General features: G+C 43.1%; 1 protein-coding gene across 2 annotated transcripts in view; it reads left to right on the plus strand.

Annotated features, from left to right (window-relative positions):
- The window catches only part of LOC122941154 (tripartite motif-containing protein 16-like protein), a 44,178-nt gene extending 18,203 nt beyond the window's left edge, over positions 1-25,975 (plus strand). Inside the window, exons 1-6 of one of the 2 annotated variants that reach the window (XM_044298186.1) lie at positions 8,648-8,704; positions 10,519-10,614; positions 13,984-14,217; positions 15,104-15,275; positions 22,480-22,575; positions 25,179-25,975. In XM_044298186.1, the coding sequence (XP_044154121.1) occupies positions 10,534-10,614; positions 13,984-14,217; positions 15,104-15,275; positions 22,480-22,575; positions 25,179-25,879 (1,284 nt within the window). In that variant the 5' untranslated portion in view covers positions 8,648-8,704; positions 10,519-10,533 and the 3' untranslated portion in view covers positions 25,880-25,975. Of the gene's footprint in view, positions 1-8,647; positions 8,705-10,518; positions 10,615-13,983; positions 14,218-15,103; positions 15,276-22,479; positions 22,576-25,178 lie in introns of those variants that run through there. The other variant, XM_044298185.1, reaches the window with a different exon arrangement.
- Positions 25,976-27,605: the final 1,630 nt, after the last annotated feature.

The following is a 27,605-nucleotide window of genomic DNA, read 5'->3' on the forward strand; positions in this document are numbered from 1 at the left end:
CGGGACCTTTCTCCTCTGCCTGGGTTCTGGGCCTAAATTTATGAAAATTGACTCTTACAGTGGTGGGTGACGTGAAGCCTGATTCTCTGCTATGATATGAAGACTGATTCTCTGCTGACATGAAGCCAGATTGTCTGTTACGGGACCTTTCTCCTCTGCCTGGGTTCTGGGCCTAAATTTATGAAAATTGACTCTTACAGTGGTGGGTGACGTGAAGCCTGATTCTCTGCTATGATATGAAGACTGATTCTCTGCTGACATGAAGCCAGATTGTCTGTTACGGGACCTTTCTCCTCTGCCTGGGTTCTGGGCCTAAATTTATGAAAATTGACTCTTACAGTGGTGGGTGACGTGAAGCCTGATTCTCTGCTATGATATGAAGACTGATTCTCTGCTGACATGAAGCCAGATTGTCTGTTACGGGACCTTTCTCCTCTGCCTGGGTTCTGGGCCTAAATTTATGAAAATTGACTCTTACAGTGGTGGGTGACGTGAAGCCTGATTCTCTGCTATGATATGAAGACTGATTCTCTGCTGACATGAAGCCAGATTGTCTGTTACGGGACCTTTCTCCTCTGCCTGGGTTCTGGGCCTAAATTTATGAAAATTGACTCTTACAGTGGTGGGTGACGTGAAGCCTGATTCTCTGCTATGATATGAAGACTGATTCTCTGCTGACATGAAGCCAGATTCTCTGTTACGGGACCTCTCTCCTCTGCCTGGGTGCTGGGCCTAAATTTATGACAATGGACTGTTGCAGTGGTGGCTGACGTGAAGCCTGATTCTCTGCTATGACATGCAGACTGATTCTCTGCTGACATGAAGCCAGATTCTCTGTTACGGGACCTCTCTCCTCTGCCTGTGTGTGTGCTGGGCCTAAATATATGCCAATGGACTGTTGCAGTGGTGGCTGACGTGAAGCCTCATTCTCTGCTATGACATGCAGACTAATTCTCTGCTGACATGAAGACAGATTCTCTGTTACGGGACCTCTCTCCTCTGCCTGGGTGCCGGGGCCTAAATATCTGAGAATGGACTGTTCCAGTGGTGGGTGACGGGAAGCCAGATTCTCTGCTATGGAACCTCTCTCCAATTGATTTTGGTTAATTTTTATTTATTTAATTTTTATTTTAATTCATTTCCCTATCCACATTTGTTTGCAGGGGATTTACCTACATGTTGCTGCCTTTTGCAGCCCTCTAGCTCTTTCCTGGGCTGTTTTACAGCCTTTTTAGTGCCGAAAAGTTCGGGTCCCCATTGACTTCAATGGGGTTCGGGTTCGGGACGAAGTTCGGATCGGGTTCGGATCCCGAACCCGAACATTTCCGGGATGTTCGGCCGAACTTCTCGAACCCGAACATCCAGGTGTTCGCTCAACTCTACTTATAAGCTCCTGCAATTTCCTAGATCTGATTGAGCTTAATTCAGTTTCCAAGCCACTGATAGGAAGTAACAGACACAATCCTACCCAGACTTGGTTCGAGAAACTCTTGACGTTTGAGACCATCCCTCGCAAGCTCATTTCCCTGTGCTATTTGACCTTGGTTAGTCCCCGCTCCCCTGGAATGCCACAATATTTGAGGCATTGGGCTGCTGAACTAGAGGTAGTGCTGAGTGAGACTGATATGCGCATACATGCGCATTCTCATGGCTTTTCTAGATGCACCTGGATTCAGGAACATACATACAAAGTCCTTACCCAATGGTATCATACTCCGAAGCAAATGTTCATTAGAGGAATGAGACAGGATGATAAATGCTGGAGGTGCCTAGACACCACAGGCACTTTATCTCACATCTTCTGGTTTTGCCCCAAGATTCGGCCATTTTGGGAGGGGGTCTTGTCCACCATTCAGAAAATAACACACGTCACCGTGGAGGTGCCCCCTACCCTTGTGCTCCTGTGGCTTCCAACTCCTACTTTCTCACCCTCAAAAAGGTGTTTGACCACTCACCTACTTCAGGCTGCAAGATTGGTCATCCCACAACACTGGTTGCGCACAGAACCCCCTACTGTGGAGGTGTGGCTTAATAAAGTGGACCATATTTGTCGTATGGAAGAATTGGCGAGTTGGGAGGACAGGAAACACAATATTTACATAAAGCTTTGGACACCTTGGTTCATGTTTAGGGGTGACCGAACGAGTAGACACGTGACACAAGAGACCACTAGCGACACTGCAAAGTGTGTTGTTTCGGATTGACCTACTATACATTTATCACTGATTCATAGGATTGTCTGTGCTTAGCTATCGTACTTTTATTGCTTATACCTATAGGTGCATTTAGTGCGTACTCTCGTTATTGGATAGGTTGTTAGTGGCCATAAGCCATGGACAGAAGGCCAATTTTGGTTCCCTTCCCCACGTTTTTCCCACCCTTCTTATCCACTGTTTGTCCTTTTCTCCTTACTCCCCGGTCTTCCCTCCTTTCTTCCCCCCCCCCTTTTTTCTCCTCGATTCTTGTGTCAGATTGCTCACCTGTCATACTACAAAGTACTAGGCAAATTTGTGATAGGTAGTTGCAGCTTATGATGGACAGTTAGTCAGTAGATTGTGTCTATTCCACCTGCACTTGAGTCATGACAGATATATTTGTTTGTGTCAACTAGAAGTTGGATTTGTACTTTAAATACCTTTCTCTGTACTGTCAGGATACTGTGATTTACGCCTGGAATGTCAAAGCTGTATACTATTGCCTACATCATTGTAAACCGTTGTGGTATGCATTTTTATTATGCTTTTCAATAAAAAGAGAATTGTCAAAGAATATAACTACTATAATACTGCTCCTATGTACAAGAATATAACTACTATAATACTGCTCCTATGTGCAAGAATATAACTACTATAATACTGCTCCTATGTACAAGAATATAACTACTATAATACTGCTCCTATATACAAGAATATAACTACTATAATACTGCTCCTATGTACAAGAATATAACTACTATAATACTGCCTCCTATGTACAAGAATATAACTACTACAATACTGCTCCTATGTACAAGAATATAACTACTATAATACTGCTCCTATGTACAAGAATATAACTACTATAATACTGCTCCTATGTACAAGAATATAACTACTATAATACTGCTCCTATGTACAAGAATAGAACTACTATAATACTGCTCCTATGTACAAGGATATAACTACTATAATACTGCTCCTATGTACAAGAATATAACTACTATAATACTGCTCCTATGTACAAGAATATAACTACTATAATACTGCTCCTATGTACAAGAATATAACTACTATAATACTGCCTCCTATGTACAAGAATATAACTACTATAATACTGCTCCTATGTACAAGAATATAACTACTCTAATACTGCTCCTATGTACAAGAATATAACTACTATAATACTGCTCCTATGTACAAGAATATAACTATTATAATACTGCTCCTATGTACAAGAATATAAATACTATAATACTACCTCCTATGTACAAGAATATAACTACTATAATACTGCTCCTATGTACAAGAATATAACTACTATGATACTGCTCCTATGTACAAGAATATAGTAATAGATGCAACATAACATATGGACTCTAGTAATAAAATCTGAGACACTTGTTAAATACATTTTCATCAAAATACATCTGTGCCCACCTACCCAGCGTCTCGGTTCAGGCAGTTCCTACGCTAAACCTACCTATGCCGTCATGCATCTATGTTTGTAATGAAAGAAAAAAGGGAAAATTGTGTGTGTACGTAGCTTGCCATACTTTTACTAAAACTAATAACTATAGCTTTTACTTTTTTATTTACTTTTTTTAAAATAAATGTATTTTTTAATTAATTTTTTTTGTGATCTTTACTGTGACCACAGATGTCTAGTGACAGCACGACCACAGCGATCTGCAGCAGTAACAGTTTACTGCCACAATGTATAAATTCGGGCGGTGGTAGGCAGGTGCGGATTACCTCACACCCCTTGAACACTACTGTGGACAGAGAAGAATATCCAGAAGACTGATATGGCTGCGATGTACTAAAGAGCGTTATGCCAGGTTGTTTCTTCAGTAATATTAGTAGTCTCCATATTGCAGAGCTACTACTGATCTCCTGCTGGATGAACTGCGCTAAGCTACACCTTACCCTTCTTCTTAAAGGGGTCTCTGGGAATTAAGATAATGAAAATACATAAATATTACCTTATTATAAAGAGATTCCCAAATACCTTTAATTAGTTATAATGGCTTGTTTAGTCTGTGGAGCAATTACCAGGGGGAATAAAATGGCGGCCGTCCTATTAGTACACACAAAACCTGTCCTAATCACACACGCGTCAGGACGGCGGCGCTCTCAGGTCTCAGTGACGCCTACTGGCGTCATCTCGTGAGACCCAAGATTCCGCGTGAACGCGCGCACGTTCACAGCGGCGCGGAGCTGAGATGTTAGACTACAGCCTGCCAGCGCTGATCATTCGCTGGCAGGCTGTAGATGTTTAAAAAATTGCATCAGAAAGGTATATTAGACGCTGTTTTGTTAATAGCGTCTGATATACCTGCTATCTGGTCCTCTGGTGGTCCCTTTTGCTTGGATCGACCACCAGAGGACACAGGTAGCTCAGTAAGTAGCACCAATCACTACACTACACCCCCCTGTCACTTATTAACCCCTGATCACCCCATATAGACTCCATGATCACCCCCCTGTCATTGATCACCCCCCTGTAAGGCTCCATTCAGACATCTGTATGTGTTTTGCGGATCCATGGATCCGCAAAACATGGACACCGGCAATGTGCTTTCCGCATTTCGCGGATCCACACATTGCCAGAACTATATATTGCAATTGCGGACAAGAATAGGACATGTACTATATTTTTGCGGAGCGGAAGTGCGGACCCGGAAGTGCAGATCCGCAATTCCGGATCCGAGTGGGACAAAGTCTGTCCCCATAGAAATGAATGGGTCCGCAATTCCGTTCCGCAAAATGCGGAACAGAATTGCAGATGTGTGAATGGGGCCTAAGGCCTCTTTCAAACGGGCGTTGCGGGAAAATGTGCGGGTGCGTTGTGGGAACACGCGCGATTTTTCGGCACGAGTGCAAAACATTGTAATGCGTTTTGCACTTGCGTGAGAAAAATCGCGCATGTTTGGTACCCAAACCCGAACTTCTTCACAGAAGAAGCTTGGGTTCAGCCCTATTGTACTATGCATTCTGTATTCAGAATGCTATTGTTTTCCCTTATAAACATGTTATAAGGGAAAATAATAATGATCGGGTCCCCATCCCGATCGTCTCCTAGCAACCGTGCGTGAAAATCGCACCGCATCCGCACTTGCTTGTGGATGCTTGCGATTTTCACACAACCCCATTCATTTCTATGGGGCCTGCGTTACGTGAAAAACGCACAAAATAGAGCATGCTGCGATTTTCACGCAACGCATAAGTGATGCGTGAAAATCACCGCTCGTGTGAACAGCCCCATAGAAATGAATGGGTCGGGATTCAGTGCGAGTGCAATGCGTTCACCTCACGCATCGCATCCGCGCGGAATACTCGCCCGTGTGAAAGGGGCCTAGGGGTCCCTTATCACCGCCAGTTACTTAGCTACTTGTTAGGTAGTTAGCGCCCAGCCCACCGCACCGCAGTCACTGATTAGTCGTTGTTTAGCGTCATCGCTGTCGCTAATCAGCACTAGTACTATATAGTATCTGTAAGTGATCAAGACTGATCGCAATCAGATCTATATCAGTACATTAGGGTCACCTTAGGCTCTACAAAAAATGCAGTGTTCACCCGATCAGGCCTGATCTTGTGCGCACACTTGCGTTCAGTCCGCCCCACCGCAGTGACAGAATTTTTTTTTTCTGATCACTGCAAAAACACCGTAAAATAGCTGCGGCGCTATAAAGATCACTTTGGAGCTTTTTGGATCTTTATTAGCAATCACAGCTTTACTTCGCAAGCACTCCTATGTCCTTTCCCCTCTTTTTTTTTTTTGCACATTTTTTGGCAGAGATTTTTTCATCCACATTGATCGATGCGAATGAAGAAATCTGTGCCGTTCATTTTTTCTTTCAGCCCAGAGGCTGAACGAAAAAAAAAAATCTCATTACCTGTATGCTCAATATAAGGAGAATAGCAGAAACTCCTAATGCTGGCCATACATGTAATGATTGCAAAGACCCTCAAATGCCAGGGCAGTACAAACACCCCACAACTGACCCCATTTTGGAAAGAAGACACCCCAAGGTATTCGCTGAGGGGCATATTGAGTCCATTAAAGATTTAACTTTTTGTCACAAGTTAGCGGAAAGTGAGACTTTGTGAGGAAAAACTAAGAACAAAAAACAAAAAATGCCCTCCTAAAAGGTACTCATTGGAATTTGGGCCCCTTTGCCCACCTAGGCTGCAAAAAAGTGTCACACATGTGGTATCGCCGTACTCAGGAGAAGTAGAGCAATGTGTTTTGGGGGTGTATTTTTATATATACCCATGCTGGGTGAGAGAAATATCTCTGTAGATGACAACTTTTTCCATTTGTTTATACAAAGTTGTCAATTTACAGAGATATTTCTCTCACCCAGCATGGGTATATGTACACCCCAAAACACATTTCCCTACTTCTCCTGAGTACAGCGATACAGCCTAGGTGCGCCAAGGGGCCCAAATTCCAATGACTACCTTTAGGATTTCACAGGGCATTTTTACGCATTTGGATTCCAAACTACTTCTCACGCTTTAGGGCATCTAAAATTCCAGGGCAGTATAAATACCCACAAGTGACCCCATTTTGGAAAGAAGACACCCCAAGGTATTCCGTGAGGGGTATGGTGAGTTCATGTAAAATTTTATTTTTTGTCACAAGTTAGTGGAATATGAGACTTTGTAAGAAACAAAATAAAAAAATAAATAAATAAATATATATATATATATATATATATATATATATAATTTTCCGCTAAATTGTGCCCAAAAAAATCTTCTATGAACTCGCCATGCCCCTCACGGAATACTTTGGGGTGTCTTCTTTCCAAAATGGGGTCACTTGTGGGGTAGTTATACTGCCCTGGCATTTTAGGGGCCCTAAAGCGTGAGAAGTAGTTTGGAATCCAAATGCGTTAAAATGCCCTGTGAAATCCTAAAAGTACTCATTGGAATTTGGGCCCCTTTGCACACCTAGGCTGCAAAAAAGTGTCACACATGTGGTATCGCCGTACTCAGAAGAAGTAGGGCAATGTGTTTTGGTGTGTATTTTTACATATACCCATACTGTGTGTGAGAAATATCTCAATATCTTATACAAAGTTGTCAATTTACAGAGATATTTCTCTCACCCAGCATGGGTATATGTAAAAAGACACCCCAAAACACATTGCCCTACTTCTTCTGAGTACGGCGATACCACATGTGTGACACTTTTTTGCAGCCTAGGTGCGTAAAGGGGTCGAAAGTCCAACGAGTACCTTTAGGCTTTACAGGGTTGCTCACAATTTAGCCCCGCCCAAAATGCCAGAACAGTAAACACACCCCACAAATTACCCCATTTTGGAAAGTAGACACCCCAAGGTATTCACTGAGGGGCATAGTGAGTCCGTGGGAGATTTTATTATTTTTTTGCCAGAAGTTAGCAGAAATGGAAACTTTATTATAATTTCTTTTCCTCAGAAAGTGTCATTTAGGGGGTATTTATACTATCCTGGCATTCTAGCACCTCAATAAACATGACAGGTGCTCAGAAAGTCAGAGCTGCTTCAAAATGCGGAAATTCACATTTTTGTACCATAGTTTGTAAACGCTATAACTTTTGCGCAAACCAATAAATATACACTTATTGGATTTTTTAAAATCAAAGACATGTAGTACAATAAATCCTGACACAAACTTGTATAGAAATGTAATTATATTTGAACAATTTTACCAGAAAAAGTTAAAAATACACTTTTTTTTTGAAAATTGCGGTCTATTTTAATTAATATCAGAAAAACAAAAAATCTCAGCAGCAATCAAATACCACCAAAAGAAAGCTGTATTTGTGAGAAGAAAAGGAGGTAAAATAAATTTGGGTGCCAGGTTGTCACGACCCTCGGTCTTGGTCGTGACTCCTTGGGAGCCGCATGCGGTTGCCCGCGTTTTGGAGTTCGTCAACCGCAGCTGGGGGCACTTAGTGGTTGCCTCAGGTGCGGTTGTCGCGGACAACAGTCATGCGTGCGGTTGCCCTTGGCAACGTGTTTTATATGTGTGCACATTCCCTGTTTGGTGTCCACAGGGTTTGAGTTGTATGCACTTCCCCTTTTAGTTGCTGTCCTCCCTTCCATTGGTGTTGGAAGGGTTAATCCCCTTCTGTGTGTTGTGAACATTGGGTGTGTCTCTGTGTGGGTGTGACCTCAGGCCTCCTTATATGTTGGTGTGTTGGATTCTGAGGGTTCAGTTTGGATTTGGCTCAGCTTGGTGTGGAGCTCTGCTCCTGGGCTGTTTGTAATCCTGTCTGTGTGAGCCATCCTTATTTATTATTCTGTTTCCCTTGCTGTGTCTATTGTCCCCTCCGGTGTGTTTGTCATTCCTCTCCCCACCTGGTGTATGTAGTTGTGGTGTGGGTTTTGTCTGAGAGGTTTGATTATGGTGTGTGATGGCTCCGAAAGGGGCGTGCTTACCCGGAGGGGTTAAGCGAAGGCAAGACCGTGGGTTTCCAAGCCCGGAGCCTCTTTCCATCTTGGCTGCGGCAGGTAAGAGTAGATAACATTGTTATTGTGCTTTGTGTCTTACCTGCCGTACGGCTTCCCCCATTGCCTTGCATCCTGTCAGCTACTGGGCCTCTGGAGACGCCAGTCATCCGTGTCGAGGATGCACAGGCATTCTCTGCCCTGTCATCAGGCCTAGGGTGTAGCAGGGATAGCAGGGTCCTAGGTTGGAGAGTATGAGCCCCCTTACCTTATGAGGCGGCTCATACGCTAGGAGTCCAGGGAGAGCGCGTAGGGTTGCGTGAGGAGGTGACCAGCTCCCTGTTCCCTGCTATCTGGCGTTGCAGCAGCAGTCTATTGCACGGTGGGGGGTTTTCCCCACTCACCACCGTGACACAGGTTGCATGACCGCAATAAACCGTTAAAGTTGTGAAGTGCCGATTTGTAAAATAGGGCCTGGTCACTAGGGGGTATAAACCTGTGGTCCATAAAGTGAACCTGTCATGTGGATATTTGATTATAATCTAACTAATTTTATACAGTCATTAACTACTAAAAAGTACCTTAGATGTATTCACTTACTGGTGTGACAGATGGTTACCTCATAATATACACACAAAGATGCCGCATGCCACATGCTAATGAGCTGATTTGAGTCCAGCGTGAGGTCATTGAGTCCAGCGTTTATTTAATTCAGAGCTATAGCCACTCCCCTGCCCACCTGCTGCTGATTCATATGGAAAATAACTGTCAATCAGCAGCAGGTGGGCGGAGAGAGTCAGGAGCTCATGAATATTCATGACTCATCATTATCAGCTGGAGCTTTTCAATACAAGATGTTGGCAGATTGACTGGGTCAATTAAAGAAAGTGACCCAGCATTTTTCTAAGAGAATCAGTCACTTATTTATGTTGCCCTTAGTTAGGACACCATAAAACTGGTGACAGGTTCCCTTTAAGTGGTTAAGAAATGCTCCTGTAAACAATAATTCTTCTACAATGTAGCATTACTTGTTGCTGCTGTTAACACCCGTGTATGACCTAGATCTGCTTGTTCTTTTTGGTGACCTTGATCTTCCCTATGATATTGGAAAAAACTTGAGGCTGTTTTTGTGACTTTCCCATTTAACCCTTTAAGGTACTTTCCAGGCTTCAGAAGAAGACAATCTTTTCATGTATGCCGCCAAAGAATGCCAATGTGTAGCCAAAGAATGGCATAAACCCTGTGTTAGAAAAAAAAGTATACATATTTTATGGCATTCTTCTGTATAGAATAGTACAGCATGCTGCTCTAGTACAAACAGTAGATAAAAGGAATTCAAACTTATACAGCCCAGAGAGACCACAAGGACTCCCGCTTGTCCTCCATCAGGTAACGGGGAGCCTATGGATATGTTTCATGTATGTCCCGGGAGCTCTCACGTCTCATTTTGCACAAGGAACACTGTAAACATCGTGCAAACTACTAGGTTAATGTGTAAACATGAGCATGGTGGACAGGGGTGCACCTAGCCTTTCTGCTGCCTGAGGCAAAAACTGAAACGGCGCCCCCCCATACCAAATTCTTAACCTAACCCCTTTGTCACAATGAAAGCTCTCATTGCCCATGGCCCTTCCACTGCCTCCCTCTTCCCCTACCTGGAGCTGCCTAATGAGATCGCCTCACCTGGCCTCATTGGTGGTGCTCCCCTGATGGTGGAACGTATAAACCTTAGGCTGACACGTTTCACTATTAGAAGGCACTGGGTCTGTTTTTAGAGCTAGAGGTTTTTTTTTTCCTTTTTTTTGTATTTCTTTACTCTTCTCGTTACATTGTGGGATGTGCACTTACCTAACCAGTATCTTCTTTCATGCCTCCAGACAGAAGTTCAAGAGATGGTCACTGAATACGACTTCAAGCTGAAATGTGCAGAGAATGCCATTGTCAAGCTGGAGGCAAACACAACATCTATACAGGTGAGAGAACAAGAGGAGACAGGTTCCAACCTACTAAAGTTTGAACGAGTAGACCACAATGACCAGAGTTTCCAAATTGCCGATCCAGACCTTTGACAGAACATGGACCATCTCCTAGACGAAAATTGGTGGTCCATGGTGCATGGTTGGTGTTAGTTCAGCTGTCGAAGTCCCTCTGCTGCTGCCTTCATGCTTCTGCCTCATGTTCCAGCCTTTGTCTCTTTATGGCCTCCGGCCTCTCAAAGGGCCAGTGCACACGCTTCCAATTCCTTCCCCACCTGCATACAGAGGAGGCCTGAGCTTTAGGTTCACTGGTAACCAGCAAAGTGTTCTGATAGTCTTGTACTATTGCAATTTTCCTATGGTTATTCTGTGTTCCTGTCTGTGTTCCAGTACTTTCAGTTTCAGTTCTGTTCCTGTTTAAGTTAACCCTGTCCATCTGCCTCGTCTGTGTTCCTGCCAAGTGTCCACCCTGCCTGCCTCATCTATATCTTCACTATCACCCTGCCTGCCTGTTTATTCTGTGTCTCTTACCATCTGGGCTTCAAGTGTGCTGTCTGAATCTCAGAAACATGCATTCAAGTCTTAGTAGTTGTTCAGACTGTATTAGCAGTTTTCTTGCTTTTTTGGTGATATTTCTGTATTCAGAACTTCTGTTGCTTGCGCCAGAGTCTCCCACCTGCGTGGGTTAGCTGTCAACTACACTGGTACTATTCTAGGAGATAGCTGCCTGTTACTTCCCATCAACAAAGTCTAGATCCTTGTACAGGGTTAAAGTGGGAATATGTGGGGAACGCCAGAATAGCACCTTTAGGGTTGAGACCAAAGCCAAACTGGTTAGTTGTCATAATGGGTCCATAGTCGGTGATCCATAACAGTTGGCATGTTCACAGTCAAATATGGTGCTCAACTCTACCAAGAGGCATGGGTCAGAAGTCTGGTAGTTTTGGAGCTGGTGTTGTCTGTCCATTTTGGAGACTCTTCTTAAAGGCTCATGCAGGTGAACTCATCATTGCTATATTGGGGTCTGTCGTGAGGTCATGTCAGGGAATTCTTCAGTCCCACTGTAGCCCTCATCGGTCTGGTCTATATGATAACATTGGGGGAGCTTGTTCAGACATTAAAAATGAGGCTGTGGATAGTTCTTATTGGCAATGCCAAAATAGAGGTGTGGGAGGTAATTTTACATTGATGTTACCCAATGCAGCTGATGTTGACTCCCTTATCATGGGTTCATTATAAAGCGTGTCATACACTTCTGATGACTAACTTGGCCAAAGGCTATTTTTTCCAGCCCCCTATGTACATAAAACTTGGCTCGGCCAAGTATGCATCTGTTCTGAATCAGGAAAGATAAATAAGCTGCTGCCACCCCTGAGAGAACAATTAAGGGGCATGTCAAAATCTAACAGCCTGACCTTTGCTGTCACCAACATTGAGGGAAGTCAGGGCAACCCTATACACATTAGAAGGTTGGATAGCCCTGTTACAATTGCTGGGTTTGGCATTATACTAATGACATTAATAGGTGCGGCCAGCTGATTGTTCAAGCTGGTAATACATTTTAGAGGTTCAGCAGGCAGCTATCTCTCCAGACTCCTCCTCAAACATTGACCAAGCAGGCCCCATAAACATTAAATAGTTGGCTGATCCCACTGAAATCTTCAGGTTTGGCAGTCATTCATTCATCTAAGAAGTGTCCTTACCAGGGGCGTTGCTAGGGTCTCAAATGATCCGGGGCCCCAAGCCCCATGAATATGGCCCAATTCTCTAAGTTGACCAACCCCCCCAAACCTGACATCCCCCCGCAAACACTAGCATTGAAGACATTTTACTGTACTTGCTATACAGCAGCACATACCTGTCACATCCAGTGCCTCCCAGGTGATGTCTCCTCAGATGTAGATCTTCTCTGTCATCATCTTCTCCATTCGGTCCGGACAACTTCTCTCAGCCGCCTCGTCCTTGCAGAGTGTGACACACGGACATCTTAGCTTCCTCACATTGCTGTACCCCCAAATACTATCCAGAAAATATAAACGAGTGCCCCCATAGTAATAGTAATCCTCATAGTCCCACCAATAGTAATTCCCTTCTAGAATGCCCTCATTAGTAATACTGCCCCCTACAGTGCCCCCAACCGTGATAATGCTCCCAAGAGTGCCACCATTAGTAGAAGAGCCCTCTAGTATTAATAATGCCCTTAAAGAGCCTCCAGTAGAAATAAGGCCCCCTATTGTTCCTCCAATGGTAATAAAGCTCTCTACAGACCCTTCAGTAGTAATAAGGCCCCCCATAGTACTCTTAGTAGAAATAATGTGGATCTATAAGTCCCTCCTATACAACCCCCAGTAGTAATAGGAATGCCTATAATGTCCCCTGGATTTAAAATGCCCCCAGTATTTATAATGCCCCCTACTGTTATAATGCTCACCCTGAAGCACCCCCAGTATTTATAATGCCCCCTGTAGTTATATTCCTCCGTTTACTGTCCTCAGAAATGATAATTCCTCAGCCCCTCCAAAATACAGTGCCATGTAAATAACATCACACCATCTCTCCTGCCCCCTCCAATATACAGTCCCCCGTAAATAACATCACCCCCTCCCCAGCCACCTCCAACATGCAGTCCCATGTAAATAACATTACCCCTCAACATCCAGTCCCATGTAAATAATTTCACTCCCTCCCACAGCAGCCTTCAACATATAGTCCCATGTAAATAACATCACCCTGCCCCAGCCAACTCCAACATGCATTCCCATGTAAATAACATCACCCCCTCAACTTTCAGTCCCATGTAAACATCACTACACCCCACTTTCCCATGTAAATAACCTCCCTCCATTCATCCCTAACATACAATCCCAGTTAAATAACTACAACTCCCAACATTGCTCTGCCTCTCACACTGAGTAATCTACCCCTTCACTTACCTATCCTCATGTAGCAGACCTCACCACAGCTTCTTCACAGGACTTCTCTTCACTGCTGAGCCGTCCTCTCCTGCACTGGTCACATGACGGTGACATCATCGCAGGTCCTTTTCAGCTACTGCATTTAGCACTGATCACATGACCTGTGATGTAATCACAGGTCCTTCAGCTCTTGCAGGGCATTAGATTCAATTGTATTGCCGTCCTGAGGATGGTAATACAGTTGTATCTAGCAGGCAGGCAGGACATTCGGGGCCTGGGACAAAACATCAGAGGCCCAGGCCCCAAATGTTTTAACCTAGCAACGCCCCTGGTCCTTACATCTGATATTAGTTACTGTAATTCTACATTCATGGAGACCCTTCCTCTTAGAGTTTTCAGAAGATGTTGGTGAATTTTGGTGGAGCTTTTCTCTCTTTCTATGTTATCTCAGAACTCTGTAGCGGAAGCCAAACGAACCACAGATCTTCAGTTTCAAGAACTTCAAGATGCCGTCAAGAATGCTCATTCCAAAGTGCTGGAGTTCCTGGAACAACGTGAGCGAGCGGCTATCAACCAGTCCATCGGTATTAAGACCCACCTCGAACAGCAGTGCAATGAAATTAGGAAGATTAAAGCTAAAGTGGAGGGGATTGCCAAACACACAAACGAGTTCTGCTTCCTCCAGGTATGAACATAAAAGCAATGCTAGGACACATCCCCTATCAGATTTCACCCAACTTCCTAGAAATTCAGACAACTAAAGACAGAAGAAGATAGATGCAGAATTCATCATTACCCCTTAATGACCGCCGATATAGTTTTCTCTGGCGGTCATTAATGGGCTGTATTCCTAGACCTCCGGCTTTCTACAGTGGGCAGGAATAATCGCTGCAAAGGTCTCCTGTGCAGTGGAGAGCGGGATCTTGACTCTCACATGAGAGTCAGGAGCCTTCCCTTATGGTCTGGAAAGTCAGAAGTGCTGGATCTGGGTGGTTTAACCCTTAGATGCAGCAGTCAATAGTGACTGTGGCATCTAAGTGGTTTAGAGGAAGGGAGTTCCCTCTGTTCATGTATACGTTTTTGGTATGCATTAAATGGATGGCAAAAATGTGATGTGAACCCAATAAAAAAAGTTATGGCTCTTGGAATGTGAAGATCAAAAAATTAAAATAAAACTGCTTGGTCTCTAAGCCCTAAATTAAATACAGAGGGAAGGGAGGGAATTAGTGGAGATTTTTATTTTATTTTCGAGGGAAATGTCTTTTATTCCTAACCTTTATAAGCCTACCAATTATCTTGTAAAGGAATTTCATTGCCACCTGGTGGTCATTGGTGGTCCTGCAATTTTTTAAGTTATAGCTATTTCCCCAAATATTTTGACTGGCTATAGAGGGACAAAATGCTACAACAGCTTTACCGATATGGAGCTCCAGATACACGGTGAGCCCACTGCTCCAATATCCTAGATGGCATTGTCCTATACCTTCAGTTTTCATCTGTCTTACCCATATTTCCTTTAATCATGAAATTCTTACAACCTTTCTAGAAATGCCACCCATTCATTTCCGCAGGAATATTGTGAATTTAAGAAGGCCGCAGGAGACGACACCCTCCCCAGCGTTTATATCGGATTTATAGACAAGTTGTCTGGGATCAGGAAGGTGCTAAAAGATTCAACCACCAAAGTTATTCATGTCCTGCAGACCTCATACATGGATAATCTTCAGGAGTTTGCTAAGGAAGGTAAGTGGCAGTTATGGATGGAGAGCTGGAGACAAGCGACCATTATGATTGGATGTCATATAGAATTCTCTTATCTTGTACTCCACTCACATCTAAAAGTGCAGTTACAATTCTGCTTGCTGCCCCTTGGAATCTCTCAATGCAATAGCGTCCCTAAACTTTCCCCGCACACTTTGACTTGCCTTCAATTTTGGAGAGTGTGAGCCACAAGGGGGTGGTAGCAAGCAATGGTCATAAGGCTTGTGTGCTAGGAGAAGGTGGTTAGATCCAAAGTATATAAACGTCCTTGTAGCTTTAGTCTAAACTCTGACCACTACCTGCGGGCAAATAGTTTAGGTGAGTAAATATTTAAAGTGGAGTTTAGATAAATTCATTTTACGACCTTGAAAACCAACATGAGGACAATCAGGTAGAGACACTCACCAACAAGAACAGGCAAACCCTCTTAAAGGGCACCTTTCAGCAGCATCAACCCTGTTCAATCAGACATAATGCCTGCTATGGTTGATCTTGCTGATTAAAATGATACCTGTCTTGTGAAAATTGGTTGCGCCATTCCTGAGAAAAAAAGATTTTGATTCTTTATGCAATTGAAAGCTTTAGTGTATCGAGGGGCGTGCCGAGTCACTTAGCTGGCCACACCCCTCATTTGCATGTAGACTAAAAAGCCTTTTTTCTCAGGAACGCCACAACCGATTTTCACAAGACAGGTATCATTTTAATCAGCAATATCAACCCCACCAAACAGTATGTCTATTTGATTCTGCTGACAAGTCACTCTTAAAGGGGCGCCTCCCTCTTCAGAAGAGAATAGGAGAAAAGTTCCGGCAGTAAGCATTGTGATGATGTCAGGAAATTACGTTAATAATTAGTCATGTTTTCTTCACTGTTCACTCCCAGAGCTTGGTTTAAAATGTTAGATTCTAGAAGGGTGGAGCTAAACCATTGACTGTTTCCAAGGGCAACCAGCAGAACTTATTTATATAAATGTATCTATATATATATATATATATATATATATATATATATATATATATATATAGTTTCATGGAGTAAATGACAAAATAACAGAAAATCCACACAGACACAATTGCTCAGCGTTATATGTAGGTTTAAAATTATGAAAAAATATTGGAATTAACTAAAATTAATGAAATACTGGATTATTAATTAGAAATTCAAAAGCAGTGACAAAAGTGGGTGGGGTGTACCAGGAGGAGCGTGTCCTCCTGCGGCCTGTAATTTATGGGCATGAATTACAGTTCAGATCTACACCATAGATGGCATATGTTAGAATTTCTTTCACGTATTTGTTTTCCGTGTCCGTTCCGTTTTTTTATTTTCTTTGCATCCCGTATGTGGAACCATTCACTTCAATGGGTCCGAATAAAAATGACTGCGCTTTTCGATTCCGTATGTCTGCCTGGCCGTTAGATAGAACATGTCCTATTCTTGTCCGTTTTGCAGACAAGGATAAGCATTGTTACAATGGATCCGCAAAGATAACGGATGCAATACGGAGGACACACGGATGTCATCCATGTTTTTTTGCAGACCACTAAATATATACAGTCGTGTGCATGAGCCCTTATTGTGTACAATAATAATTGCAGCCAGGTATTCAGCCACCTGGTGGTCATCAGTGGTACTGTAGATAATTTTTCCTTTATTTCTATGGACATGGTTAGTTCTCACTAACTGCGTCCTGTATTGTTGCTCAGGAGGACTCACAAGAGACAGATAGTAAAGACAAAATTCTCTTTCAGAAATTGATACATTTTACTGAAGAAGCTTGCAGTGTAACAGAGTATCCCTGCAGAGGTATTCCACCAGAGCCACCTTATTACTTGCTAAAATGCTGGGGTCCATCTATAAAAATGTATTCTGGTCAGTGACCTCTATTACAGACAAGTGCCCATAACTTACCCCCAAGAGCAGTCCCTTTTATAAACTCTTGCCACAGGTCCACTTGAATAATGATACACGTGATCGCCCTTGTCTGCTAACCTTTAGCATGCCATGAGCAATGCAATAGACAGCAGTCTACTTTTGAACTTGAGGACCTGTAAAACTAGAACATGTGACCAAAAGGTCCTGTGCAAAAAACTAAATGTTATCCAATAGCAATAACACAAATGGCCACTAGGTGGTAGCATAGGACTGGAAACATGCAATAAAAGTTAAAACTTGTTTCTCTGTGAAGAGTCTGTGTGAGAGTGATTATAGCAGGACATAGTTCACACCACTGAGATGGTGACTGCTATGGGTCGGGAGGGCCCTGTCTCCTAAGTACTCTTTTAACCCCTTAAGGACATAGGACGTACCGGTACGCCCTATTTCCCGAGTCCTTAAGGACCAAGGACGTACCGGTACGTCCTGACTTTAAAATCGGCATTCCGGCGCCGCAGGGGTTAATTTGAACTGGATCCCGCCTTAAATCATCCAGCCGGAATCATTTTAACACGCCAGGGGGGGTCATGTGACCCCCCCGTGTCGGCGATCGCAGCAAACCGCAGGTCAATTCAGACCTGCGGTTTGCTGCGCTTTTTGCAGTTTCTGATCCCCGCGGTCCCTGACCGCGGGGATCAGAAACTTCTGAGTGCCTAAAATCAATATTGCGCACCCCCCCCTGCACCCCTGTATGATTTGATGGCGGCGGGTGGTGCAGGGGGGGTGTCGCAGGCAGTGGGGGCGTTGCGGGAGGCGGGCGGTGCGGCAGGCGGGATCGCGATCCCCCGCCCGCCTCCCATTGCATAATCGTTGGTGTACAGTGGGTATACCAGGGTGCCAGCACATTGCTGGCACCCTGGTATAAACGGCTGACATCGTTGATGCGATGTCAGCCGTTTAACCCTTTCCATACAGCGGTCCGTACGGACCGCTGTATGGAAAAGGTTAACAGTAAAAGGGAGCTCCCTCCCTCTCCGATCGGGGGGCTGCTGTGCCTTTGCAGCCCCCCGATGGGAGAGGGAGAGAGCCCCCAGACAGCCCCCCCAGAGCCCCGTCCTTACCCTTCCCCGTCTGCGCAGTTCTGACCATAACTGAGCAGACGGGGAAGGTTCCCATGACAACAGGACGCCTGCTCAGGCGTCCTGCTGTCCATGGTGCTGAACAGATCTATGCTGAAAGCATAGATCTGTTCAGTGTAAGTAAAATACAGTTACAGATACCTATATAGGTTCTGTACTGTATTTTACAGACATCAGACCCACTGGATCTTCAAGAACCAAGTGGGTCTGGGTCAAAAAAAAAAAAAATAAGTGAAAAAAGTTAAGATAAAAAAAAAAAACATTTATCACTGAATAAAAATTAAAAAAATAAAATAAACTACACATATTAGGTATCGCCGCGTCCGTAACGACCTGATCTATAAAACGGTCATGTTACTTTCCCCGCACAGTGAACGCCATAAAAATAAAAAAATAAAAACTATGAGAAAATTGAAATTTTGCCCACCTTACTTCCCAAAAAAGGTAATAAAAGTGATCAAAAAAGTCGCATGTACGCCAAAATAGTACCAATCAAACCGTCATCTCATCCCGCAAAAAATTTGACCCTACTCAAGATAATCACCCAAAAACTGAAAAAACTATGGCTCTTAGACTATGGAAACACTAAAACATCATTTTTTTTGTTTCAAAAATAAAATCATTGTGTAAAACCTACATAAATAAAAATAAAGTAGACATATTAGGTATTGCCGCGTCCGTATCGACCGGCTCTATATAAATATCATATGACCTAACCCCTCAGGTGACCACCATAAAAAATAAAAATAATAAATTGTGCAAAAAAAGCAATTTTTTGCCATCTTACGTCACAAAAAGTGTAATAGCAAGCGATCAAAAAGTCATATGCACCCCAAAATAGTGCCAATCAAACTGTCATCTCATCCCGCAAAAAATTAGACCCTACTCAAGATAATCGCCCAAAAACTGAAAAAACTATGGCTCTCAGACTATGGAGACACTAAACAATTTTTTGGTTTTAAAAATGAAGTTATTGTATAAAACTTACATAAATAAAAAAAATTGTATACATATTAGGTATCGCTACGTCCGTGACAACCTGCTCTATAAAATTACCACGTGATCTAACCTGTCAGATGAATGTTGTAAATAACAAAAAAAAAAACGTGCCAAAAAAGCTATTTCTTGTTACCTTGCCGCACAAAAAGTGTAATATAGAGCAACCAAAAATCATATCTACCCTGAACTAGTACCAACAATACTGCCACCCTATTCCGTACTTTCTAAAATGGGGTCACTTTTTTGGAGTTTCTACTCTAGGGGTGCATCAGGGGGGCTTCAAATAGGACATGGTGTCAAAAAAACCAGTCCAGCAAAATCTGCCTTCCAAAAACCGTATGGCATTCCTTTCCTTCTGCGCCCTGCCGTGTGCCCGTACAGCGGTCTACAACCACATATGAGGTGTTTCTGTAAACTACAGAATCAGGGCCATAAATAATGAGTTTTGTTTGGCTGTTAACCCTTGCTTTGTAACTGGAAAAAAAATATTAAAATGGAAAATCTGCCAAAAAAGTTAAATTTTGAAATTGTATCTCTATTTTCCATTAAATCTTGTGCAACACCTAAAGGGTTAACAAAGTTTGTAAAATCAGTTTGAATACCTTGAGGGGTGTAGTTTCTTAGATGGGGTAACTTTTATGGAGTTTCTACTCTAGGGGTGCATCAGGGGGCTTCAAATGGGACATGGTGTCGAAAAACCAGTCCAGCAAAATCTGCCTTCCAAAAACCGTATGGCATTCCTTTCCTTCTGCGCCCTGCCGTGTGCCCGTACAGCGGTCTACAACCACATATGAGGTGTTTCTGTAAACTACAGAATCAGGGCCATAAATAATGAGTTTTGTTTGGCTGTTAACCCTTGCTTTGTAACTGGAAAAAAAATATTAAAATGGAAAATCTGCCAAAAAAGTTAAATTTTGAAATTGTATCTCTATTTTCCATTAAATCTTGTGCAACACCTAAAGGGTTAACAAAGTTTGTAAAATCAGTTTGAATACCTTGAGGGGTGTAGTTTCTTAGATGGGGTAACTTTTATGGAGTTTCTACTCTAGGGGTGCATCAGGGGGCTTCAAATGGGACATGGTGTCGAAAAACCAGTCCAGCAAAATCTGCCTTCCAAAAACCGTATGGCATTCCTTTCCTTCTGCGCCCTGCCGTGTGCCCGTACAGCGTTCTACAGCCACATATGAGGTGTTTCTGTAAACTACAGAATCAGGGCCATAAATAATGAGTTTTGTTTGGCTGTTAACCCTTGCTTTGTAACTGGAAAAAAAATATTAAAATGGAAAATCTGCCAAAAAAGTGAAATTTTGAAATTGTATCTCTATTTTCCATTAAATCTCGTGCAACACCTAAAGGGTTAACAAAGTTTGTAAAATCAGTTTTGAATACCTTGAGGGGTGTAGTTTCTTAGATGGGGTCACTTTTATGGAGTTTCTACTCTAGGGGTGCATCAGGGGGCTTCAAATGGGACATGGTGTCAAAAAAACTGTCCAGCAAAATCTGGCTTCCAAAAACCATACAGCGTACCTTTCACTCTACGCCCCGCTGTGTGGCCGTACAGTAGTTTACGGCCACATATGGGGTGTTTCTGTAAACGGCAGAGTCAGGGCAATAAAGATACAGTCTTGTTTGGCTGTTAACCCTTGCTTTGTTAGTGGAAAAAATGGGTTAAAATTGAAAATTTGGCAAAAAAATGAAATTCTCAAATTTCATCCCCATTTGCCAATAACTCTTGTGCAACACCTAAAGGGTTAACGAAGTTTGTAAAATCAGTTTTGAATACCTTGAGGGGTGTAGTTTCTTAGATGGGGTCACTTTTATGGAGTTTCTACTCTAGGGGTGCATCAGGGGGCTTCAAATGGGACATGGTGTCAAAAAAACTGTCCAGCAAAATCTGGCTTCCAAAAACCATCCGGCGCACCTTTCACTCTACGCCCCGCTGTGTGGCCGTACAGTAGTTTACGGCCACATATGGGGTGTTTCTGTAAACGGCAGAGTCAGGGCAATAAAGATACAGTCTTTTTTGGCTGTTAACCCTTGCTTTGTTAGTGGAAAAAATGGGTTAAAATTGAAAATTAGGCAAAAAAATGAAATTCTCAAATTTCATCCCCATTTGCCAATAACTCTTGTGCAACACCTAAAGGGTTAACAGAGTTTGTAAAATCAGTTTTGAATACCTTGAGGGGTGTAGTTTATAGAATGGGGTCATTTTTGGGCGGTTTCTATTATGTAAGCCTTGCAAAGTGACTTCAGAGCTGTAGTGGTCCCTAAAAATTGGGTTTTTGTAAATTTCTGAAAAATTTCAAGATTTGCTTCTAAACTTCTAAGCCTTGTAACATCCCCAAAAAATAAAATATCATTCCCAAAATAATTCAAACATGAAGTAGACATATGGGGAATGTAAAGTCATCACAATTTTTGGGGGTATTACTATGTATTACAGAAGTAGAGAAACTGAAACTTTGAAATTTGCTAATTTTTCAAAATTTTTGGTAAATTAGGTATTTTATTATGCAAAAAAATTAATTTTTTTGACTTTATTTTACCAGTGTCATGAAGTACAATATGTGACGAAAAAACAATCTCAGAATGGCCTGTATAAGTAAAAGCGTTTTAAAGTTATCAGCACTTAAAGTGACACTGGTCAGATTTGCAAAAAATGGCCTGGTCCTTAAGGTGAAAATGAGCCTGGTCCTTAAGGGGGTTAAATGTTAAAATACTACATTTTCATGTAGCAACCACTAGGGGGAGCTCTGTGCAAACAGATGTTAACTTCCATTTCAGTCAGTTACAGACAGTGTGCCCCTAGTTTTAGTCACAGTCTGGCATTTCAGCATAGGGCATTGCTAGCTACTTAGCGTACACCCATCTCCTCCTCCAGAGAGGAGCAATCACACTGCAACAAACGGCAGTATACTTTTGGGCTAGAGGACCTACAAAACTGGAAGATGTGACCACAAGGTCCTGTGGACATAACAAAATATCACATAGCCATAACACAAATGGCCACTGGGTGGCAGAATATTACTGAAAGCACTAGTGAGGTACATACCATAAAAGCAGTAACTTGTTCCTCTGTGTGGAACCTGTGTGGGAACGATACCTAGAAAGACATTGTTTAAAGAGTTCCTTTAAGATAAGAAAATTTATATTTTCATATTTTTTATTTTTTGCAGAGGATGTAGGGATGAAGACCATGGTATCCGCAATTATGTCAAAGAATCACAAGTTAACAGCTCCCGACCCCTCCACTAGAGAAGACTTTCTGAAATGTAAGTGAACCATTGCTGTGTTGTGTCCTCCTTACGGCCAATAGAGCTTCAGGTTTTGGATCCAAAGAATGTTTTACAATGTTGCAAATTTAATGGAAAAAAAAGTTCACACCCCTGAGGTACCCTGGGCACACCCATTTTATGTCATACCAGGAAATGGCCTAGCAATGATCCAGTAGAGGTTGGGGGGCATTAAAATTTTACTTTTGGAAATTGGACCCCTACTTTTGAATCACGGCCTTCTTTAATATTGATTGGACCCTGAGCAAGAGGGAGAACACAAGTGCCGCTGCCGCATTCATGGGTCCATACTTTATTAACTAAGGCTACTTTCACACTCGCATTTTGTGCGGATCCGTCGTGGATCTGCAAAAACGGATCTGTTACAATAATACAACTGCATCCATACGTCATGAATGGATGCGTTTGTAATATCTGTAACATGGCCAAGACGGATCCGTCATGAACTCTATTGAAAGTCAATGGGAGACGGATCCGTTTTTCTATTGTGCCAGATTGTGTCAGAGAAAACGGATCCGTCCCCATTGACTTACATTGTGTGCCAGGGCGGAATGCATTAGGGCAAAACTGATCCGTTTTGCACCGCTTGTGAGAGCCCTGAACTGCTGTGGCCCCCCGTTACATTCTCCCGCGCTGTATGCTAAGTAACAGCATCGGAACACCAGGGAGGAGACATCAGCTTTTCTCCCTGGGCGTTCCCTGGGTGAGAAGGAACGCCCAGGGAGAGAAGCTGATGTCTCCTCCCTGGTGTTCCGATGCTGTTACTTAGCATACAGCGCGGGAGAATGTAACGGGGGGCCACAGCGGTGCAACGGAGTGGCGCCCAGAAATAATAGTAAGTGCAGGGACATCCCCCATGTATGCCCTACATGTCCTGCTACTTAGTTAATAAAGTATGGACCCATGAAAGGTCCCTCAGTGGCCAGCGGGGCTCAAGAGGCAGTTGCCTTGGGCCCCTCAGGAGCAACTGGGCCGGGGGCAGCTGCACCTTTTGCCCTGTGTTAAAGACAGCCCTGCTCTGAAAGCAATGACTGAATCTGGAAATGTCTACTGTCTCCATTAGGGTGTGACTTTATCCTCCCCGCTCTGTGTAGGTCACGCTCTCCTGTTATCGTGATCAGTACACAAAGTCAGCGGTGATAATTTATATTTAATGTACTCGCCCAGCTCTGTTGTTAGTTTTACAGCCTCATAAAGGAGCAGTGTAGCAATTTCACGAATAAACTCTCGGCAGATTCTCAATGCCAGTAGGCAGCCGTCTCTGAACAATTACAGAGCAGGAGCAATGCAAGTGAATGCAGATGCCAGGACTGGAAGGGGTTATCTGCATTGTACAACCATATGGCGGTAATGCTCCATATGGCTCCTGATGAGACCTTCCTTGTCCATGTTCATTGGTTTCGATGAATGCTGAATTATTCCAGCAGGAAAGATTTGGTCCCAGACCTTGAACTGCACCTTTAAACCCTATGTTGCCTTTAGATCCTCTCTTCAATGCTGATTCATTTTTTAATATATCTTTATAGCTCTGTTTTTGTGGTACAGAGCTGAAATTTCCCCATAGCCACCACTGGGGGAGTCTAGGTAACTCTATAGCTCCCTCTAGTGGTGGCTGCAGGCAGACAGAAGGCCCTGTTCACACAGGCGTACTCAACTTCAAGGCACTTTCAATAATAGCTATGGGTACATGTATATATCAAAATCTCTCCAAAAGACCACCTCTTCGAGAGGACCAACCCCCTTTTGTAGAAAAAATTATAAACTGTCAGCAAGCTGCTGTTAACTAATCTCTTGTTCTGATCAATCAGTACATAATAGTATCCTGATCTGCATGGGTAGTGATTGTCTTATTTACACCTTTAAAGGGGATCTCCAATAATTTTTAAAAATAAAACAAAAAAGCTCATCAATCCCTGCAGCACCTTCATGTTACCACTGCAGCTAATCACTGGCTTCAGCAGTCATGCGTGTGAAAGTCATGTGACCACTGAGAGCAGTGACTATCTGCAGTGGTCGATGAACAGCACGTGATCACTGCAGGAGTAGTGGGGACGATGGCTGGACATTATAAAGGAAAGGATTTTTTTTCAATTTTTTGACTGGCTCAGTGCCAACTTTTAAAACATCCTGTAGAATCCATTTAAAGGGCTTCTCCAGTTTAGAGACCCCATTTTTATACAACTCATTAGGGGATTCTGTTTAGAACCTTCATCTCTTAGCCCAGAGTGGAGAGCGGCTACAGAGATCCTCTCGCAGTGGAGGACCTGCCTTGTCCTGCAACCCATTGATTTGAATGGACATAGGGTAATGCTATATTTCTCCTCTGGGGGCGCTGCAGGGAAATTAACCTGCTGCTAGGTTTCCTCAACCAATATGGTTTATCACTGGAGGATCCTGAAGTTTGGTTCATTAACCTTTAAATGCTGAGTGAACATATTAGATATCCATTTGGAAGATCAATATAAGCCATATTTATAATAAAGTCGTAAAAGATCCTTCAGCAAGAACTAGCTGTTTCCACTCAACAAGAATCCTAAAAAAACCTCCATGCTTATATTTCCTGTTTTCCCCCCCCATTGTAGACAAAACAAACGTTACCCTGGACCCGGTAACCGCTCACTGCTTCCTGAGGTTACTGCAGAACAACCGTAAAGTGAACAATGTATCTCCATGGCAACAGTCGTACCCGGAACACCCAGAAAGGTTCGAGCACTGGCGTCAGGTTCTAAGTGAAGAAAGTTTTTACATGGGTCGCCACTACTTCGAGGCTGAATTCAAAGGGGAGGTCATCTACATTGGCATGACCTACAACAGCATTGACCGGAAGGGGACGGAGAGTAACAGCAACATTACTGGAAATGATTTCTCCTGGACCCTCAAATGGAACGGTAAAGAATTTTCCGCCTGGCACAGCGATGTGGAGACACCACTAAAGAAGGAGAAGTTTTCAAGGATTGGAGTCTATATAGATTACCAGAGAGGCACGGTGGCCTTCTATGGGGTCAAGGACACCATGACTCTTCTCCACAGGTTTGAGGGCACCTTTTCCGAACCCCTTTATGCTGCCTTTTGGCTTCCCAAAAAGGAAAGCTCAGTGACCATAATTAGTCCAGATGACATGGCCCAAAGTGTGCCAAGCATGGAAACCAAGGTGTTGACAGCCACTTCCAAGGAGACCATCATGCTGACTACTTCTAAGACGGACGTTTTAATCAATACCACAGTTCAGACCATCAAGGTGGAGACAAGTAGCAGTGTTCTGCCCAGCAGTGTTAATAAATGATTCCAAATTAGTGAAATTTGTATTACACTTTGTTTTTCCTGTTGCAAAGACTACTGCATTGTAGGAGTGCAAAGCATCCTGGGAAAGAGAAGTCTCCAGTCTCCAGAACACATCAGCAGAGCTGTCCTATGCATGTCTCCTTCTTGAACTCCACCATCCTTGTATAAGCATATCTGGTGAGAGATCTACCTTTGTTTCAGGGACATGATGTTATGCAGCGCTGTTCAGCTAGTTGTGATTGTTAGCTAGACATGTAATCCTATGTATAGGCAGCCATTTTACCATGTACTTTCAGTGTTCATGCAAATGTTACAGTATATGCTATGTATAATTGTACTTGCTATTTGTATTCTTATAGTTTTAACAATCAACAATCCTGTTTTACCAATAAACAAGTTAGACTACAAAGAACAATCCTCTTATTTGGAAGACAGGAATGGTTTACGCTGAGTGTCAGACTACACACTGTGTGAATGTGTATGAAGACAGAACAGTAAAACAGATGCTAGTCACCAGTGATCGTGGATATGACTATACAGAGCCACTATCACACATGCGGTCCTGCGTACAAGGTTGCAGCGCCTGCCATACAGTCACAAGAAGCGAGAGCGCAGCCCACAGCAAGAGCAGCACGATCCAAACCACGCTGACATCCACCCCTACATAGTCTGAGTCTGCACAGAGACATTAAGCAGCCAGCAAAAGGCACACAATGTGTAACACCCCAGAGTTGTGTTACTAAACTCTTCTACCCCACTACAATATGTTAGGCGCATTAACTTTGTCATCTCAAGTAATTTAACATAACATCTTCACAAATGTGCATTGAAAGCCTTGTTAAACGTATATTGTTGTCATTCTTCATGTTCACCAGCAGGTGGCAGCAGTGTGTTAGCAAGGAGTTAGAGCCAGTTTAGTGTTTCTAGGCTGGAAAAGTTCATTCCAGTTCAACTCCCCCCCTCTATGAGCAGAAGTGGGCTGCACCCATATCCTGCCTCATGGGGATAGAAGGAAGTTAGTTAAGTTAGTGTAGCCCATCCCATGCTAGGGGAAGGCTGCGCATGTAGGAGCTCCCAGATATAGGGATCCAAAGCCAGGATCTTGTCTCGGCTAAGACATTGATCATCATCCCCAGCCTGAGCCCTTCCGTCTCAGCTGGAAAAAAAAGCAAGCAGACAACTCCTGTTCCAGGAAGAACCATACCCTGTGAAGCTAACTGTAAGTACAAACCAGAGATCCTAGGAGAAACCATTCCTCCTCAGCTAGTCAGTCCACACACAGCAGAAGAGTGCAGAAGCCAAATCCCTGCCACATTACAGAGATACAAAGCAGACGTCCTTTCCTGCAAAGCTCCAGGTACATGATAGAGCAGAAGAGAGATTCCTGCCACACATTGCCAATACCTGCTGGGACCAAAGACTAATGCTGTACCTTGCTTGGATGAAAACTACTACCAGTAAAGACAAGTTTGAACTTCACCCAAGGTCTGGATCTTAATTACTGCTGCAAATTCCTCTATTACTCCTACTAGCACCACACTCAATTTATTGCAAGTGAGCCAGGATCCAAGAGTCCAGCCGTACCCAGGTAGGAGACACCGTTGACACTATTACCACTACCATACAGAGACATTACACCACTCTGGCATAAATAAACACCAAAAAACGAGGATGCTGTTAATATAAAAATAAATACTTTTATTAATTTACATAGAACAATAAATATC

Source organism: Bufo gargarizans, chromosome 6, assembly GCF_014858855.1.
Source record: "Bufo gargarizans isolate SCDJY-AF-19 chromosome 6, ASM1485885v1, whole genome shotgun sequence".
NCBI classification, from domain to species: domain Eukaryota; kingdom Metazoa; phylum Chordata; class Amphibia; order Anura; family Bufonidae; genus Bufo; species Bufo gargarizans.